The 20,663-nt window shown below is 50.9% G+C and overlaps 1 protein-coding gene across 1 annotated transcript in view; it reads left to right on the forward strand.

Moving 5' to 3' along the window:
- Nucleotides 1-5,519: 5,519 nt before the first annotated feature.
- Nucleotides 5,520-20,663, forward strand: part of LOC128898177 (olfactory receptor 14J1-like) — a gene marked incomplete at its 5' end in the record, with an annotated part of 35,237 nt that continues 20,093 nt past the window's right edge. Inside the window, one exon of the mRNA XM_054170269.1 lies at nt 5,520-5,981. Coding sequence (XP_054026244.1) covers nt 5,520-5,981 — 462 coding nt within the window. The remainder of the gene's footprint in view (nt 5,982-20,663) is intronic.

The raw sequence follows: 20,663 nt of genomic DNA on the forward strand, positions 1-20,663 counted from the left end.
CTCCCAGCACAGCCTGAGCCACCTGTAAGTGTGACCTGGATCTCCTGAACTTCCCAGCACAGATGTGGTCTCAGCCCAGTACAAGCACCATCATTTCAGCATCTCCCAGTCCAGTCTGGGTCTCATCAACTGAATCTCCTTGAGCCCTCCCAGTACACACTGGACTTTGTGCCAGCACAAATTGAATCCCCTGGTCCCCTCCCAGAATAGGAACAGCCTCATTCCACACAAACTGGATCATCTTGCTCCATACCTTTCCAGTACAAAGTGCATTCCATGGTCCCCTTCCAGTACCTACTGCCTCCCTCCACCTATGAACTGGATACTCTGATGTCAGCTCAGCACAGACTGGGCCCTATCTCAGTACAAACTGTTTCCCTGTTGGTTTGGAACAGGACGTTCTGTTGTGACCCATCCAAAGGCAGAAAGGCACCACAGGCTCTGACAGGAGCCATTCCCAATGCCCTGGGATGGAGCAAAGCCTGAACACAGTGAAGAAGGCAAACTGCCGCTGGGCTGTGGTAGGAGCAGTGTGGCCACCGAGACACAGAGATTGTCCTCCACCAGACTCAGCACTACTGTGGCCACGTCTGGCTTTGGGAATGTCCAGTGTGAAAGAATGGAGAGGAACTTCAGGGACTGCAGAGGAGATGTGCCAGGATGGCAGTTGACATCTCTGTGGAGAGGCTGAGGGACCTGGGCTGCTTCAGCCTGGTGCATGGAGGCTCAGGGCATTAGCATATCAGTGTGTAGAAGGCTGAAAGGTGGTTTCAGAGAGGATGCAGCTCTTCTCAAGAATAGGAAGAGACCAAAACCTGCACAAAGTGCATCCTGGTAGGTTCAGACTGGAGGTGAGGCCAAAGAAATGTCCCTGAAAGGGCAGAGCTGCTATGCATGAGGCCATCCAGAGGTGTCAGGAAATGGCAGGGAGAGCTGAGACAGCTCAGGGAAGGGAAGGAAATGGCAGGGGGAGAGATGGATGGGGAAGCAAGATTGGTGTCAGCAGCCTGAAGAGAAAGAGCTGCAGGCATGGGACAGTGGAAGAGAGGCTGCAGTAGGGATGGCCAAGGGCTGTGGCAAGGCTGAGAGGACCAAGGCCTGTGTCCCCTTGGCTCTGGCACTTGCCTCTGCCAGAAAGGCCTGTGAGGAGAAACTTTGCTTTGAGGCTTTGAGGTTCTTCTATTCAAGGGCAGTGGTCAGGGCTTGGCCTTTCTGCTTCGTAGACCAAAGGCCAGTTTTTCTGCCCTGTACTTTGCCTTTGTCTCCCTGCAATCCTGGCCTCTAACAAGCTGCTCTAACGAGTCCCTGGGGAGCCTTTGTCAGTAACAAGCCTCAGTGAGGCCAATCAGTGCTTCAAGGTACTTTGGAGTTTTCTTCTGCCTTGGACTTGTTGAGAGGCTTCTTGGCAGTACTTTGGCAGAGTCTCCTGGCAGTATCTAAGGATGATGCAATCAGCCCCAAATACTCCATGGGGCTCTTAAATACTGCTGAACATCTAATTCTTGCCAAGGTTTCTGCAGCTAATTGGAGAGGTTTTTGTTGCACAAAGCATCTGATAAAAAGTATTTTTAAAGGTACATTTCATTCCTTTTCAGCAGCAAACCACAGCAAAACCTGACAAAGTCCCACCCTGGTCACTGCTCATCCTCACTCCCCACTGCCCCCAGCAGAGCCCTGAGCCACAGGTGAGGGACAGGATCTGCCTTGCCAGGGGCTGGGGCTCAGGGCTTGGCCCTGTGGAGCAATGAAACCCCTCCAGGTTTCCTCAACAGCAGAGCTAATTTTAGCTGCTTGTCCTGACCTGTCAGCACTGCCTCAGTTCTCTGCTCTCACCACAGCCTGGCGATGCTTCAGTGCCTCCAGTGATGCTTCCCTTGCATCCACTGTCTCCTTCTGCCCTAAGCAGACTCTGGGGACCCTTTCCCAGTATGCTTCACTGGGACCCATTAAGAGTAGAAGAAACTTCAGAGTTTGAATCTGACTTAGACTTCTGGAGAGGTTTCATCAGCTTCTCAGTCTCTGAGGTTCATGGACTTGGCAACAAAACCACTAGAGGGCTCCTTTAAATGCCTTGGGCTAGTCTGCTGCTGCTGAGCTGGGCCAGGCTCCTGGGCTGGATGGAACTGCTGGCAAGCAGGCAGCACTGCAGGAGACAGCTCTGGCCAGGAGCAGCTCCTCTGCACAGCACAGCAGGGATGAGGACACTGCCAGAGGATCTCAGGGACATGAGGAATGCAGAGCGAGCTTCAAGGTGCCCAGGACTGGGAGGATGCCAAGAGTTCACTAGAGGAGAAGTCACTGCAGTCACAGACATGGTGAGGCTGTGGGGGCAGGACACTGCAGCTGTAGCTCCTGGAGGCATCTCCATCTTGGCAGCTGATGCTCAGCTGAAGGATCCTGGAGTGTGCACACAGAAGGAGGAAGAAAGCCTTTCAGTTCCATCCTGAGAGCAGCAGTGAGCAGAGCTGGGGAAGGAGAAGGCTTCACCCCCAGCCCCTACATACATAGAATACATAGAATACATAGAATAAACCAGGTTGGAAGAGACCTTCAAGATCATCGCGTCCAACCCATCAACCAATCCAACACCACCCAAGCAACTAACCCACGGCACCAAGCACCCTGTCAAGTCTTCTCCTAAAAACCTCCAGTGATGGCGACTCCACCACCTCCCCAGGCAGCCCATTCCAATGTGCAATCACTCTTTCTGTATAGAACTTTTTTCTAACATACAGCCTGAACCTCCCCTGGCGCAGCCTGAGACTGTGTCCTCTTGTTCTGGTACTGCTTGCCTGGGAGAAGAGACCAACATCCGTCTGTCTACAACCTCCCTTCAGGTAGTTGTAGAGAGTAATAAGGTCACCCCTGAGTCTCCTCTTCTCCAGGCTAAGCAACCCCAGCTCCCTCAGCCTCTCCTCGTAGGGCTTATGTTCCAAACCCCTCACCAACTTTGTTGCTCTTCTCTGGACTCGTTCCAGCAAGTCAACCTCCTTCCTAAACTGAGGGGCCCAGAACTGGACACAGTACTTGAGGTGCGGCCTAACCAGTGCAGTGTACAGGGGCAGAATGACCTCCCTGCTCCTGCTGGACACACTGTTCCTGATGCAGGCCAGGATGCCATTGGCCCTCTTAGCTGCCTGGGCACACTGCAGGCTCATGTTCAGTCTACCGTCGACCAGCACCCCCAGGTCCCTCTCAGCCTGACTGCTCTCCAGCCACTCTGACCCCAGCCTGTAGCTCTGCATGGGGTTGCTGTGGCCAATGTGCAGAACCCGGCACTTGGATGTGTTAAATCTCATGCCGTTGGACTCTGCCCATCTGCCCAGCCTGTCGAGGTCCCTCTGCAGAGCCTCTCTACCCTCCAGCAGATCAACTCCTGCCCCCAGCTTGGTGTCGTCAGCAAATTTACTGATGATGGACTCGATGCCCTCGTCCAGATCATCAATAAAGATGTTAAAGAGCATGGGGCCCAGTCCTGATCCCTGGGGCACACCACTGGTGACTGGCTGCCAGCTGGATGTGGCACCATTCACTACCACTCTCTGGGCTCGGCCCTCCAGCCAGTTCCTAACCCATCGCAGTGTGCTCCCATCCAAGCCATGGGCTGACAGCTTGGCCAGGAGTTTGCTATGGGGAACGGTGTCAAAGGCCTTGCTGAGGTCCAGGTAGACTACATCCACAGGCCTCCCCACATCCACCAGGCGGGTCACCTGATCATAGAAGGAGATCAGGTTGGTCAGGCAGGACCTGCCCTTCCTAAACCCATGCTGGCTGGGCCTGATCCCTTGGCCATCCTCTAAGTGTTGTGTGATTGCACTCAGGATGACCTGCTCCATAATCTTTCCTGGCACTGAGGTCAGGCTGACAGGCCTGTAATTCCCTGGCTCATCCAACCGGCCCTTCTTGTAGATGGGTACCACGTTGGCCAGCTTCCAGTCATCTGGGATCTCTCCAGTGAGCCAGGACTGATGAAAAATAATGGAGAGTGGCTTGGCCAGCTCATCTGCCAGCTCTCTCAGCACCCTAGGATGGATCCCATCTGGTCCCATGGACTTGTGGGGGTCTAAGGTGCTGAGGAGAGCTCCTATCACTTGCTCATGGAACACAGGGAAACCATGCAGCTCCCTGGCTCCCTCTGCCACCTCTGCAGGCCAGCTGTCTGGTAGACGTTCTTTCCAGCTAGTAAAAACTGAGGTAAAGAAGGTGTTAAGTACCTCTGCCTTTTCCTCATCCTGTGTTACAACATTTCCTTCCCTGTCAACCAAGGAGTGGAGGTTCCCTCTGCCTTTCTCTCTTCCCTTCACTGTCTCTGCAGCACTGCAGGCCTGCTCCCTGTTTCTCCACCTCTCCATGGCTGTGGTGGTTTTAGGCTATGCCTTTGAAATTTAGTTACAGATTTTGATCAGAAAAGTAGAAACAAAATAAATAGATGACTCTTGGGTGTGAAAAGGAAAAGAAAAGATTATTCTAAACAAATTCATTGGATAAATATCTGAAATCAGAGGAGCTGTACCATAACAATTCTCTCCTCTTCTGATCTCAGCTGTTTTGCTTCTCTCTGGAGAGATCACCTGCTTTGGCTGCCCTTGGCTAAGTCTAACCCACCGCTTTTTTTCTCTCTCCACTACTCCTTTCTCTCTTGGAACAGGATGTGTAGGGGGTAGAGGCAGTGGAGCAGCTTCCCTGGTTTCTGACCAGGGGGGTTTCCTGTTGTTTGCTAATTGTAAATACCTGTCTAATATTGTCAGTCCTGGATGTTTTGTACCTGTTCATTGCATTCCATTGCAGAGTGTAGATCTTGCTTGTCAATACAGCTTCATTTGCTTCTAAGTCAGCTGCTCTGGCAAAGCTTATGCTAGGGACAAATTTCAACCTACCACAATGGGACTCTTATTCCCTGGGATTGGGCTGTTGGTCACTTTCTGTTCTGACACCAGACGAAACTTCATGGCAATTCTGTGTCCCTGCTGCTTTTGAAGCTGTGATGAGATCAAGCACTGGTTGGTAGTGATGGGACTGATCTGATCCATTCCTCATGCAGCTCAGGAACAGAAGTCAATATGAGGCTGAGAGAAGTGTGCCCTAACATGTTACTGCCTTTCCCTCCTTGCACAGGTCTCCATGGCCAGAGGCAGCAGATGGCCAACAGCAGCTCCATCACCTACTTCCTCCTCCTGCCATTCCCAGGCACAAGGCAGCTGCAGCTCCTGCACTTCTGGCTCTTCCTGGCCATCTACCTGGCTGCCCTGCTGGGCAATGGCCTCATCAGCACCACCATAGCCTAGGACCATCACCTCCACACCCCCATGTACTTCTTCCTCCTCAACCTTGCCCTCACTGACCTGGGTGCCATCTCCACCACTGTGCCCAAATCCATGGCCAATTCCCTAAGGGACACCAGGGACATCTCCTACACAGGATGTGTTGCTCAGGTCTTTCTCTTCCCATTTTTCATGTCAGCAGAGTTTTCTCTCCTCACCACCATGTCCTATGATCGCTATGTTGCCATCTGCAGACCCCTGCACTATGAGACCCTCCTGGGTAGCAGAGTTTGTGTCCACATCGCAGCAGCTGCCTGGGCCTGTGGGGTTCTCCATGGTCCGCTGTACACAGCCAATACAATTTCCCTGCCCCTCTGCCAGGGCAAAGCTGTGGAGCAGTTCTTCTGTGAAATCCCCCAGATTCTCAAGCTCTCCTGCTCCACATCCTACCTCAGGGAACTTTGGGTAATTGTCATTGGTGGGTCCTTAGCATTTGTCTGTTTTGTGTTCATTGTGGTGTCCTATGTGCAGATCTTCAGGGCAGTGCTGAGGATCCCCTCTCAGCAGGGACGCCACAAAGCCTTTGCCACCTGCCTGCCTCACCTGGCTGTGGTCTCCCTGTTTGTCAGCACTGTCTTCTTTGCCTACCTGAAGCCTCCCTCCATCTCCTCCCCATCGCTGGATCTGGTGGTGTCAGTTCTGTACTCAGTGGTGCCTCCAGCAGTGAACCCTCTCATCTACAGCCTGAGGAACCAGGAGCTGAAGGCTACCCTCAGCAAACTGATCCCTGAATGCTTTCAGAAGGAATAAACTCTTCTGCAGAGTAGTTCCGATGTCACTCAGTGCAGGCCCAGCCTGGCTTCTGCACTTTGTTGTGGTGGTGTTTCACTCTTTATCAAACTGTCATCCCTTTTCTAACACATTCTCTGCTTTGCTGACCAAGAGTTTGTGCAGCAGGACCTCTGCTCTTTCTTTGCTTACTAAAATAAAGAACCTTTCATTAACATTTTCCTTCCTGAGATCCTTCCTCCAGGACTTCTCCAGAGCATTCAGGTCAGGTCCTGTGCTTATTTGGGGGATAGATATAAATAAAGACCCTTTCAGTAACAGGTTTTTTTCCTGAGTACCTTCCTCCAAGCCTCTGGAGCTTCAGGGAAAGGTCCTGTGTGCAGAGGCAGAGGGGCAGAGTCCCAGCACAACAGCACTCCAGGGAGCACCAGCACCTGGACTTCCAGGGCTGTTCTCTTTCCAATTCCAGCCTCTCCTGTGTCAGTGCAAGGCCTGAGTGTTGTGGCAGCTTGGTCATTGTTCTGCTGCATGCCAGCCTTGTGACCACAGGCAGGGACAGGCCATGGGAACTACTCTGACTGAGCTGGCCCCAAGAGCAGTTCCACAAAGACAGATGATCTGCTCAGGGCAGAGTCTGAAGGCTTAGGGCTTCATCCAAAGTTTCTCTCCAGAGCAGGCCCAAGAAAGTGTCCCAGGGATGCCAACAGCAGGGAACAGACAAAGTGTGAGTGTGCAGGGCTGGGGCACACAGCAGTGTCCTGACACAGACAGGCCTCCTGCAAGAGGCCTGAAGGAGCAGCAGAGCAGGCTCTGATCTGTGTCTCTGTTGACTGCACAGCCTGGGCAGTCTGTCCCAGGGTCATCATCCTGCTCAGTATCACAATATCACAGTATAATTAAGGTTGAAGAGACCCGAGGATCATCGAGACCAACCTGTCTCCGCAGACCTCATGACTAGACCATGGCACCAAGTGCCACGTCCAATCTCCCTCCTGAACACCTCCAGGGACGGGGATCTCCACCACCTCCCTGGGCAGCCCATTCCAATGACGAACGACTCACTCAGTGAAGAACTTCCTCCTCACTTCAAGTCTAAACCTCCCCTGGCACAGCTTGAGACTGTGTCCTCTTGTTCCTGGTGCTGGTTGCCTGGGAGAAGAGACCAACCCCTTCCATGGCTACAACCACCTTTCAGGTAGTTGTAGAGGGCAATGAGGTCACCCCGATCCTTCTCTTCTCCAGGCTAAACAATCCCAGCTCCCTCAGCCTCTCCTCACAGGGCTATGCTCAAGGCCTCTCCCCAGCCTTGTTGCCCTTCTCTGGACACGTTCAAGTGTCTCGATGTCCTTCTTAAACTGAGGGGCCCAGAACTGGACACAGGACTCAAGGTGTGGCCTAACCAATGCAGAGTACAGGGGCACAATGACCTCCCTGCTCCTGCTGGCCACACTATTCCTAATACAGGCCAGGATGCCATTGGCCCTCTTGGCCACCTGGGCACACTGCTGGCTCATGTTTAGGCGGCTGTCAATCAGCACCCCCAGGTCCCTCTCTGTTTGGCAGCTCTCCAGCCACTCTGACCCCAGCCTGTAGGCTCTGCATGGGGTTGCCAGTGGCCAAAGTGCAGCACCCGGCACTTGGACTTGTTAAATGCCATCCCTTGGACTCTGCCCATCTGCCCAGTCGGTCAAGGTCCCTCTGCAGAGCCTTTCCACCCTCTAACTGACCAACAACTGTTCCCAACTTGGTGTCATCTGCAAACTTGCTGATGACTGACTCAACCCCCTCATCCAGATCATCAATGAAGATGTTAAAGAGGATGGGACCCAGCACTGATCCCTGGGGCACACCACTGGTGACTGGCCGCCAGCCGGATGTGGCACCATTCACCACCACTCTCTGGGCTCGGCCCTCCAGCCAGTTCCTAACCCAGCACAGAGTGTTGCTGTCCAAACCACGAGCTGACAGCTTAGCCAGCAGTTTACTGTGGGGGACGGTGTCAAAGGCCTTGCTGAAGTCCAGGTAGACTACATCCACAGGCCTCCCCACATCCACCAGACGGGTCACCTGATCATAGAAGGAGATCAGGTTGGAGAGGCAGGACCTGCCCTTCCTAAATCCATGTTGGCTGGACCTGAGCCCTTGGCCATCCTTCAGGTGCGTAGTTATTGCCGCCAGGATAATCTGTTCCATCACTTTCCCTGGCACTGAGGTCAGGCTGACTGGCCTGGAGTTTCCGGGTTCCTCCATCCGTCCCTTCTTGTGGATGGGGCACCACACTTGGCCAGTTTCCAGTCATCTGGGACCTCTCCAGTGAGCCAGGACTGGAGGAAAATGATGGAGAGCGGCTTGGCCAGCTCATCTGCCAGCTCTCTCAGCACCCTAGGATGGATCCCATCCGGTCCCATGGACTTGTGGGTGTCCAAGTGGCTCAGCAGGTCCCCAACTAATTCCTCATGGATTTCCAGGGCATCACACTGCTCCCCGACCCCAATTACCCAGCTCAGGAGGCCACTCATCCTGGACTCCTACCTTGCTGTTAAACATCGAGGCAAAGAAGGCGTTCAGGACCTCAGCCTTTTCCTCATCTTCGGTCACCGTGTTCCCCTCCAGGTCCAGTAAGGAGTGGAGGTTCTTCTTGCCCTTCTTTTTAGCGTTGATATATTTGTAAAAATGCTTTTTATTGTCTTTCACAGAGGTGGACAGTTTCAGTTCCAACTGGGCCTTTGCCTCTCTAATTTTATTCCTACATAATCTAACCACTTCCTTGAACATACCTCGAGAAGCCTTCCCCTCCTTCCAAAGGTGATACAGCCTCTTTTTTCCCTTAATTCCTCCAGAGCTGCTTGTCCATCCAGGCCGGTCGCCTTCCCCGCCGGCTCATCTTTCGGCACATGGGAACCGCCAGTTCCTGTGCCTTCAAGAAGCTCCTTTCTGAAGTAGGTCCAACCCTCCTGGACCCCTCAGGTTCATGAGGGTTGGTACCCAGGGAACTTTACAATAAGTTTCTTAAAGAGGCTGAAGTTTGCCCTCCTGCAGTCCAAGGTGAAGGTTCTGTTGGTACTCCTCCCTATCTCCCTGCAGATTGAAAACTTCACTATCTCGTGGTCACTGCACCCTAGGCAGCCTCCCACGGTCACATCTCCCAACTGCCCTTCCCTATTGGAGAGGAGCAGGTCAAGCAGAGCCTGCCCCCTGGTAGGCTCGCTTAACAGCTGCGTCAGGAAGCAGTCCTCTATTTGCTCCAGGAATCTTCTGGACAGCCTTCTCTCTGCTGAATTAAGTTCCCAGCAGATATCCGGCAGGTTGAAGTCACCCACAAGGACAAGATCTGATGATCTTGAAACAGCCTCCAGTTGTTTGTAGAATAATTCATCAGCCTCCTCATCCTGGTTGGGTGGTCTATAACAGACTCCAACCAGGATGTCAGATTTGTTAGGCTGCCCTCTGATTTTAACCCACAGGCTCTCAATTCCCTCAACTTCCACCTCAAGTTCTGAGGCAGAAAGTGTCTCCCTAATATACAAAGCCACCCCTCCTCCTCTTCTCCCTTGCCTATCCCTCCTAAAGAGCCTGTAACCTCCCAGTGTAGCACTCCAATCGTGCCTGTTGTCCCACCATGTTTCTGAGATGGCGACTATATCATAGTTGCCTTGGTGGATTAGGACCTCCAGCTCCTCTTGCTTATTGCCCATGCTGCCTGCATTGGTGTACATGCACTGCAGCTGGGCTCCCGACCTCTCAATTGACCCTACCTTGTGCCCTACTCTTTCCTCTGCAGAGGGACCGATATCCTCACCCACCCCCTTCAGACCTAGTTTAAAGCCCTCCTAATGAGCCCTGCCAACTCCAGTGCTAGACTCTCTTGTTCCTTCTAAATAAATGCACCCATCAGGACCCAGCAGGTCAGGTGCAGTAAAAGTTGCCCCATGATCAAAGAAACCAAAGTTCCTCCACTGGCACCATCCCCTGAGCCACTTGTTGATGGTGTGTGTTCTCCCGTTCCTCTCAGTGTACTTCCCTGCCACTGAGGGAACAGAGCAGAACACCACTTGAGCTCCTGTCCCATCAATCAATTGTCCAAGGGCCCTGAACTCCTTCTTAATTGCCCTGGTGCCCTTCCTGTCGATCTCATCACTCCCAGCCTGTATTACCAGCAGAGGGTAATAGTCAGAGGGACTGATGAGCTTGGGGATTCCCCTTGCAATGTCCCTTACCCGCACCCTGGGTAGGGAGCAGACCTCCCTGTGGGATGGGTCGGGATGACATATGGGTCCCTCAGTACCCCCCAGGAGAGAGTCCCCAACAACTATAACCCTTCTCCTTTTCTTTGTGGAGCTGGTTGTTATAGCTGATGGGGACTGCTTGGCCTTAGGCTGCTCTCCGGAGCTGGTCGTTACAGCCGGCGGGGACCGCTTGGCCTTGATCTCCCCTCTGGATGGCTGCTCCTCAACCCTCTCATCCCCACCGCCTTCAGCCTGCAGGGCCTCATACTTATTATGCAAGGGCAGCGGAGGAGGTGGAGAGGGCCGGGGTGGATTTCTCTTGGCACCCTTGGCAGGGACCTGTGTCCATCCCTCTCCATTTCCAGGGGCCCTTCCCTCAGCAGGGAAGATCTACAGAGCCTTCTCCTACAAATCTAGCTCCCTTTCGCTTTCCCTTATTGACCTGAGCCTAGACACCTCCTCCTTCAGCTCGGCCACTTCATCCTTCAGCTCAGCCACCAGGCTGAGGAGAAAGTTCACCTGCTCACACCTGACACAGGTGTCCTCTCCCTCTCCCTCTCCCTCTATTCCAACTGCCAGGCTGAAGCACTCTCTGCAGCTGGCAGCCTGGACTCCAGCATGCTGGTGAAACAACTCTGTCTGGGGAGATGCTGTTTTTCTACCCTTGGTCCGAGTAACGACCATGGTGCAGCATATGAGTGAAAACAAAAACATTTTTAAAATTTTTTTTGCAAGCAGCCGCAAGACTCTGGAGCCAAACTGGCGCTGCGCGCACAGCCCGGCTGGAATTTAGAGCTCCCTCTGCTGACAGCAGCCTCTCGCTCCCGCGCATGCTCTCAAAAGCACGAGCCCCCTCAATCCCTGCCCCCCAGGAGTCCTCCCGACCCGCTAAACCCCGAAAGCAAGGCGAAAAGCCAAGCAGAAACTCACAAAGCAAGCGGTGCTGTCCCGAGGCAGCAGTTCTGACCGGCTATCGAGCCAAAATGGCTTACTATGCTTACGTGCTTACTATGGTAGAGGCAAACACTGGATGCCTGGAAACTTATGCAGTTTCACATGCAACTGCACGCAACACCATTCTCGGTCTGGAGAGACAGATCCTGTGGAGACACGGAACTCCAGAGAGGATTGAGTCAGACAACGGAACTCATTTCAAGAACAACCTTGTAAAGAGCTGGGCAAAAGAGCACGGTATTGAGTGGATATTCCATATTCCTTACTATGCACCAGCTGCAGGGAAGATTGAATGCTGCAACAGTTTGTTGAAGACCACTCTCAAAGCCATGGGAGGTGGATCTTTGAAAATCTGGGAAAAACATTTAGCACAAGCAACCTGGCTGGTGAATAGTAGAGGTTCAGTGAACCGAGCTGGACAGGCACATTCAGATCTGCTACAGAAAGTAGAAGGTGATAGAGTTCCTGTTGTTAGAGAAAAGAATCTGTTAGGTAAAACTGTTTGGGTATTTTCGCCCTCAGGAGAGGCTAAACCTGTCCGAGGGGTGGTTTCAGCAGAAGGTCCGGGTCACACTTATTGGGTAATGCAAGAGAATGGTGAAATTCAGTGTATCCCACGAAGAAATTTAACTTCAGCTGAAAGAGTTTAATTTCAGACTGTTGTACAGCTACATCACACCCAAAGGAAGAATCCCTGAGGAATCTACGGTGCACGAACCCTGAGAACCCTGAGAGCCCTGAGTCAAATGAGAGTCCCTGTGTTCCTGTTTCCCTTTTCGTCGCTTTGTCTGCGGAGAGACAAACTGTTTTCCATTTTCTTATTTCCTGATTTTTTTGACTTCTGAATCATCTACATCTGAGTATAGCCGAAACGGACTATGAACTTTACTCACGAACTGTAAATATTGTTTCCGATTGGATGGACAGTGCAAACAACCAATGAAATTGTTTAGAAGGGGTGGACTGTGACCATTTGAGGCTGTGCCTTTAAGGAAGGGGCACACTGGCTAAATGTTTATAAAAATATTTTGGTAGTCTAAACTAATTTCATTGGCTAATTAAGGGGGGAGGTGATGGACCCAGGGGAGCTGGGACTTTCTGTCAGTTTTCTCTTCCTTAACTGTCCCTTTCAGCTGGACTGCTTCTGGGCTTCTTGCCAAGAGATAAGAACTAACTGCTGTACCAGGCCCTCCTTTGTCTTCCTTGCTAACTCCCCTTGTCTCTTTTTTTCCTATGTCTTTGGGGGGAGAAGGGAGGTAGGGGGGTGAAGGGGGCACAAGGGGAAGCCCCTCTGTTGGGGGTCTGGTGTCTGGTTGAGTTCATTTGCTGTATATTCCTGTATATATTGTAAAATCCCTGTATTTGTGGTGTTACATATAATATACTTCCTATATGTGCTTGTAAATATATATGTCTGCTTTTTCTCCGACTGAGTTTTAGCTGCGGTTTCTTTCTCAGTGAGGGAGGGAAAGCGGAGCCTTTCCTTTCAACCCACCATAGAACCTCACCACCTGATGTAGCTTCCATTGTGACTCCCATGCCCCCCTCCAGGAACACTGCCCATCTGGTCATATCACAGCCTGTCCAGAGGCATGAGGTTGTTCTGCCCCAGTGCAGACCTTGCCTGCCTTGGCCTTGTCAAACTTCAGGAGGCCTTAGATGGCCAAATCCACCCATGTGTGGAGGTCCCTGTGGACTGGCATCCCAGCATGACAGCATTTAAGGTTAGAGGGCCAGTGCCTCAAAGTAGTTAACAGTGTGGGGGATTGCAGGACACTACAGGCATAGAATGAAAACTGTTCCATGGAGTTGCCACCCAAGAGGGTAAATACCACAGGAACCTCAGCAATACCATCAGAAGGTACAACCCCAGAAGTGCAAGGCCAGGAGGCTCAGAGGTTCTTTGGGGAGTGTATTACAACAGTAACAGAGAAGATCTTGAGTGAAGCAAAGCATGTGGTTAGTGCTGGCTGGGATACCCAGTGAGAAAGCTCTGCACTTGATGTGAATGAGCGCTGTGATCAGTGAGAGTCCAAGGGCTTTCCCTAATTGGAAGCTATGAAGTGCAAGGGAGGACAGCAGCAGTCAGGCTGGAAGGGACTTCAGGAGGTATCTCAACCAACCTCCAGCTCTGACTAGGATCACAGCAGATTCCTCAGGGTTTGAGCCAAATAGGTAGTGGTCACTTCCTGGGGCAGAGCTCCTGCATACTCTCTGGAAAACAGCTTCCAGGGTTTGATTATCCTCATGTTTCTCTCTCTGTGTAGCCTGAACCTCATCAATTTCAGACCGTTGTCTATTGACCAAGTGTCCTGAACAACAGACAAGAGCCTGACACATTCTTCCCAGGATCAGATCCCAGCAACCTCTATTGGGAGTCTACCTCTTAAACTCTGCACACAGAAACTGCCCTGCAGCTTCAGAGAAAGCTGTCAGGAAGGAGCTCAGAGAAACAAACCTTGAAGGGTCCTTGATTGTGTTGAAAACACAGGGAAGAGTGCTCCTCATGTCTGCAATTTCTGGGTCACAGCAGACAGAGCAGTGCTGAATCAGAAATGGACCAGAGGAAAACATTGGACTCTGCATAGGTGCAGTCTGCAATGGCTGGGATATGAAGGCATGAGGAGACCTCCTGTTCTGATGGCAGTGCTGCTCTGGAGCTCAGCTCTGTCCCACAAGCAGCCCTGGCCTCTCCCTGCCTGCAGTCCCAGCACTGCCACACAGCAGCACAACGCCCAAGCTGCCAGAGCACTCAGGCCTTGCCCCAGCACAGAGGCTCAGCAGGAGAGAGTAGAAGGGAAGAAAGAGCAGCTGAGGACAGCCCAAGCTGTGGGGCTCCCTGGCACTGCTGCTGTGCTAGGACTCTGCCCCTCCACCTCTGCACACAGGCACTGCCCTGCAGCTCCACAGAAGCCTTGGAGGATGGAACTCAGAGAAACTACTCCCTGCAAGTTCCTTTATTCTGCTGAGCACACCCAGGGAGCACAGCTTCTCATGTCTGCAGTCTCTGGGTCACACCAGACAGGACAACACTGAAGCAGAAATGGTCTGAAGAAAGACATTTGTGAGGGAACAAAATTCTCACAAGGGGAACAGCACCAGGACTAGCCAGAACTTGAGCAGCCAGGCTGGGCCTGCACTGAGTGACATCAGAAGTGCTCTGCAGGAGAAGACAAAGAGTTTATTGCTTCTGAAACCATCCAGGGATCAGTTTGCTCAGGGCAGCCTTGAGCTCCTGGTTCCTCAGGCTGTAGATGAGAGGGTTCACTGCTGGAGGCATCACTGAGTACAGAACTGACACCACAAAGTTCTGGAATGGGAAGGAGATGGAGGAGGGCTTCAGGTTGGCAAACATGCCGGTGCTTGTAACAAGGGACACCACAGCCAGGTGAGGGAGGCAGGTGGCAAAGGCTTTGTGACGTCCCTGCTGAGAGGGGATCCTCAGCACTGCCCTGAAGATCTGCACATAGGACACCACAATCAACACAAAACAGATAAAGAATAAACAGACACTGGCTACAGTAAGGCAAAGTTGCCTGAGGTAGGATATGGAGCAGGAGAGCTTGAGGATCTGGGGCACTTCACAGAAGAACTGCTCCAGAGCATTGCCCTGGCAGAGGGGCAGGGAAAATGTATTGGTTGTGTGCAGCAGAGCATGGAAGTACCCAAAGGCCCAGGCAGCTGCTGCGATGTGGACACAAACTCTGCTGCCCAGGAGGGACTCATAGTGCAGGGGTCTGCAGATGGCAACATAGCGATCATAGGACATGGTGGTGAGGAGTAAATACTCTGCTGAAAGCAAAAATACAAAGAGAAAGACCTGAGCAGCACATCCCGCATAGGAGATGTCCCTGGTGTCCCTTAGGGAATTGTCCATGGATTTGGGCACAGTGGTGGAGATGGCACCCAGGTCAAGGAGGGCAAGGTTGAAGAGGAAGAAGTACATGGGGGTGTGGAGGTGGTGGTCCCAGGCTATGGTGGTGATGATGAGGCCATTGCCCAGCAGGGCAGCCAGGTAGATAGCCAGGAAGAGCCAGAAGTGCAGGAGCTGCAGCTGCCTTGTGCCTGGGAATGGCAGGAGGAGGAAGTGGGTGATGGAGCTGCTGTTGGCCATCTGCTGCCTCTGGGAATGTCTAAGAAAGAAAAGAAAGCAAAACTTGATGACAGACTGCTCTGAGAAGCAGCACTCCAGGGGTCACAGCAATCCTCCAGCTGAAATGCATTTGCTGTCTGCTTTGTTCTGGGTGAGCTCAGGCCATGTGCTGCCAAGGCCTCATCTAGGCTCTGCTACAGTGCAGCTACTGTGCCCATCAGGCTGTTCCCTCTGCCCTGCACTTTCCCCTGTGCTGCCTTGCAGATGTTATGCCCAAATTAACCCTTAGGACCACCCCAGCTCTCTGTGCTCTGAGAAGAGCAGGGCAGCACTTCTTCAAATGGCAGTTCTGTTAACTCTTCCCTGTCCCAGACCAGAGGTGCAGCTTTGAGAGACAGAGCAGGACACATTCTCTCCTGAAGAGAATCAAAGGACTCTGGGAGCAGAGTGCTGACCCCCCAAGGAAAGGCTCAGCAGTGCCCAGCAGACAGCACCCAGAGACGTCTGCAGAGAAGTACAGAGAGAGCAGCCTGAACACAGCCTCCCCCAGGGCTTCTTGGCAGCTTTCCCTCAGCCCCAGCCCATCTCTCTCATGCCTGGAGCTGTCCCTGCCAGGAAAGGCTCAAGAGCACCTCAGACTCACCCTGTCAGCAGATGCAGTGACTTCTCCTCCAGTAAGCTCTCAGCATCCTCCCAGTCCTGGCCATCTTGAAGCTCATTCTGCTTTCCTCATCTCCCTGAGATGCCCTGGCAGTGCCCTCAGCCCTGCTGTGCTGTGCAGTGGAGCTGCTCCTGGCCAGAGCTCCATGCAGCCCAGGAGCCTAGCCCAGCTCAGCAGCCGGTGATCACCCAGGGCATTTAAAGGAGCCCTCTGGTGGCTTTGGCGCCAGGTAAACCTCAGGGACTGAGAGGAAGCTGATGAAACCTCTGCAGAAGTCAAAGTTAGAGTCAAACTCTGAAGTTTCTTGTAGTGTTAATAGGTTCCACCTGGGGACACTACAGGGAAAGTGTCCTCAGGCTGTGGTGAGAGCAGTGCTGACAGGTCAGGACAAGCAGCTAAAGGTGGCTCTGCTGCTGAGGAAGCCTGGAGGGGTTTCATTGATCCAAAGGGCCAAGCCCTGACCCCCAGCCCCTGGCAAGGCAGATCCTGTCCCTCACCTGTGGCTCAGGGCTCTGCTGGGGGCAGTGGGGAGTGAGGATGAGCAGTGACCAGGGTAGGACCTTGTCAGGTTTTGCTGTGGTTTGCTGCTGAAAAGGAATGAAATGTACCTTTAAAAATACTTTTTATCAGATGCTTTGTGCAATAAAAACCTCTCCAATTAGCTGCAGAAACCTTGGCAATTATTAGAGGTTCAGCAGTATTTAATGAGCCCCATGGAATATTTGGGGCTGATTACATCATCCTCAGGTACTGCCAGGAGACTCTACCAAGGTACTGCCAAGAAGCCTCTCAACAAGTCCAAGGCGGAAGCAAACTCCAAAGTACCTTGAAGCACTGATTGGCCTCACTGAGGCTTGTTACTGACAAAGGCTCCCCAGGGACTTGTTAGAGCAGCTTGTTAGAGGCCAGGATTGCAGGGAGACAAAGGCAAAGTGCAGGGCTGAAAAACTTGCCTTTGGTCTCTGAAGCAGAAAGGCCAAGCCCTGACCACTGCCCTTGGACTAGAAGAACCTCAAAGCCTCAAAACAGTTTCTCCTCACAGGCCATGCATGGCAGAGGCAAGTTTTCACAAGGGCAAGGAACAGGGATGTATAGGTGTCTGCGATGGAGACTGAAGTCAATATGAATGACCAATATGATCTACTATTGTTCCTTTATTGTTCCAGTGTTGTATGGCTATAGCGCGAGTATAGCATTGTGTAGTGCTAATTTAGAGCTAATATGGAGAGCTAATAATAATAATAGTGTGTATTAATGGAACCTTTAGAGCTTATATAGACTCGGAGGGCATCATTGGTATAGCTTCATTGGCTCCCCACGAGTGACCACACATCCTACTGTTATAGATTATTGGTCACACTACTAATGCCACGCAAGGCTGTTGATGCAGGTGTGTGTCCTGTTATTCCCAGATAACTCTCTGTGTTTATAGCTACCAGTGCCCTGCTTTAGTTACATGCTGCAGGCACAGCACTGTTTTGCTACACTGCTAGCCACTTCTGCACTTATGCTGAGCATGGCCTACCATACATGGTCAAAGATAACAGACATTGTAAAGAAGAACTTAGATCTTACTAGTTCCGATCTTTACATTTCACTCCTCTTATTGACAGAGAAGACTTGATTATGCCTGAACACATTGCACACAGAGATTAAGGCACAAATCCAATCCTCAGCACTGTCTTTTACAATCTGCTTTAGGGGTATGTTGCGTCTTTATTTTCTCTAGGATGGTCAAAAATCATGAATTGTTTAATGGTAGCAAGATTTCTTTAATCTGTAAAGGTAGATCTGGCCAGGCTCTAGCTTCACAGATAGAAAACTTGCAGGCAAACAGCAAGAGCAAAGAAGCTTGATTGCTTTGCCCAATATAAAATTACACATAATAATGTGTTTTTGCTCATCCTAGTAATACTGATCCCTTAATGTTCACACAACAGTTAAGCAGGCACAACACTCTGCTATAAGTTAGATGCTTTCTGTTGACATCTCGGATTATCGTGTGTGGTGGGTTGAGAGAGGGCCTAGCTCTCCCTCCCCCACAGAGTAAGAAACCACAGCTAAATTCAGTTGGAGAAAGCAGACTATATTTACAAGCATATATAGGAAGCAGATTATATATAACACAATATATACAGGTATTTACAATATATATAGAAATATACAGCAAATAAAACACAATCAGAGTGAAGGGAGGAAAACTGAAGAAAAGTTCCAGATGCTCTGGGTCTAAGACCTCACCTCCCCCTTAATTCGCCAATGAAATTCATTTAGAATACAAAATATTTATAAACATTTAGCCAGAGTGCCCCTTCCTTAAAGGCACAGCCTCAAACAGTCACACTGTGACAGTCGTTGAGGTCAGTGCTAGGCAGGTTTGCTGATTGTCATTTTCATGACAGTTGTGCTGTGTTTGTGCTGTCTTGTGGTGAGAGGGTTGCAGCACTTTGCAAAGTTGATGTTTCTAGGTGTTGACATGAGCTAACTATCTCTTGTTGGTACCATTAAAAGACTTCTTTTGTTATGGGGCATTCTCTCTTTCCCCCCCCTTTGTTTTTTTAGGTATTTAGTTGTTTGTTTTGTTTCCAACCTAAAGTGCAAATGCATATTGTGTTATAATGGATTTTGATTTTCCCTCTAAGTGTGTAAAATTCTAGCAAACTGGTGAGATAACATAGAAGTCCATAGGAACATTTTCTCTAATCACACAACAATGAAACAACCATCATATTCAGTCCTAATTCACATGGTGCTGAGGTACATTCTTCTGAGTGATGCTTTTGATCCCAGATTATCATAACAGTTATTGTGATCGATGTTTGACTGCATGGGCAGTCCTCATGGTCTTGATTCTTCTGCTGTTGTTTATTGCGATGATTGCAGTTAGCAGGAAAGAAGGCTCCGAGGTGACCTTATTGTGGCCATCCAGTATCTGAAGGGAGCCTACAAGAATGCTGGAGAGGGACTTCCTAGCATCTCAGGGAATGGCAGGACTAGGGAGAATGGAACAAAGCTGGGGATGGGAAGAGTCAGGCTGGATGTGAGGAAGAAATTCTTCACCATGAGAGTGGTGAAGCCCTGGAATGGGTTGTCCAGGGTGGCAGCCAAGGCCCCATGCCTGGAGGTGTTCAAGACCAAGCTGGATGAGGCTCTGGCCAACCTGATCCAGTGTGAGGAGTCCCTACCCATGGTAGTGTGGTTGTTACTAAATGATTCTTGCTATTTTCATATTTTATCTTAATTAATTTGTTTTGTTCTTTGAATTTGTATTATTGTTATTTTAAATTTACTTTTTTGACATTTTAAAATTTATTTGTGTATTTAACCTTTTTTATTTGTATTTTGTTATTGCAATTTTTAAATTCTTATTTTACTTTGTTATTCTAATCAATTATTAGTTTTAATTTTCTCTTATTTTTTATCTAGTTTTTAATATTTTATTTTTTGATCTTATATTCTTTATTTTAATTAACTTTTTATTCACATGTTTATTTTATTTAATCTATTTTCTATTTTAATTTTGATTTTTGTGTGTTTTTTTTTTTTATTTTTTAACCACCTTCTTTTCTATGAATTCTTTGTTGTTATCATTTGGCCATTTTGGTTCGGGAGCCAATCAGAGCCGGTGCTCGGGACAGCTCCGCTTGGATTGTGAGCTTTCTGCTCGGCTTTTCGTCTTCCTTTTGGGTTTTTGCGGGGCAGGAGGACTCCTGGTAGGCAGGGGGCTCCGGCAGGATCGTGCTCTGGCAAGCGTGCGCAGGACCGGGAGCCTGCTGTCAGCCGCGGGAGGTTTCAGTCCCGGCCGGGCTGTGCGCGGAGCCACTTTGGTTCCAGAGCCTTGTGGCTGCTGGCATTAAAAAATATTTCTTGTTTTGTTTTCACTCCAACATTGCACCATGGTCGTCACTTGGAACAAGGGTAGAAAAACAGCATCTACCCAGACAGAGCTGCTGCATCAGCATGGGAAAGAAATGTCCAAGGAAAACCAACCAAAGACAATACTTTATTAGGGTTGGGGTCTCCATTCTAATTAGGCATTATCCTTGGGGTGAGGTTTTTCTTTTACCTCTAGGAAACCCAAAGTGTTGAGGAACAAACAGCCAAATCCCAGCCCAGCTGTAGTCTTGCTGCTAGCTGTGCTGGCTTAGCACTGTCATTACTGTCCTCAGCACTGGCTGGTGCTTAGAAGGGCAGGGGCACATTTGCTTCTGAGGAAAGAAGGAGACTGCAGTTCCAGCTGCTACAAAAGGCCCCCCGGGGGGGCCACGTTTGGCCTGGCAGTGCAGGGGTCGGTGTATTGCTGTGTCCCCTGGGGCACGCTGGTCACTGGCGTGGGGGTGAATATGCCAGGTGAGGGTGGAGCTGCAGATGAAGCCTTTGCTGCAGCCTGTGCAGGTGAAGGTCTGGCACCGGTGTGGGTGCTGCGGTGCTGGCTGAAGGTGGCCATCTGGGTGGAGCTCTTGCCTCAGGCAGCTCAGAGGTGCAGCTGCTTCTGGCTGTGGACTCAGCAGTGCCAGATGAGGTTGGAGCTGAGGGTGAAGCTCTTGCCAGTCACCACTAACAGAAGGCTGGGCACTGGGCTGGGGGCAGTGGGGCTTTACCAGCTCCAAGCTGGGTGGGAATATTTTCCCCCACTCAGGGCACTGATGTGGCTGTTTGGGTGGCACAGAGGGGCTGAT

The sequence above is a fragment of the Dryobates pubescens genome, chromosome 19 (genome assembly GCF_014839835.1).
Source record: "Dryobates pubescens isolate bDryPub1 chromosome 19, bDryPub1.pri, whole genome shotgun sequence".
Lineage (NCBI taxonomy): Eukaryota > Metazoa > Chordata > Aves > Piciformes > Picidae > Dryobates > Dryobates pubescens.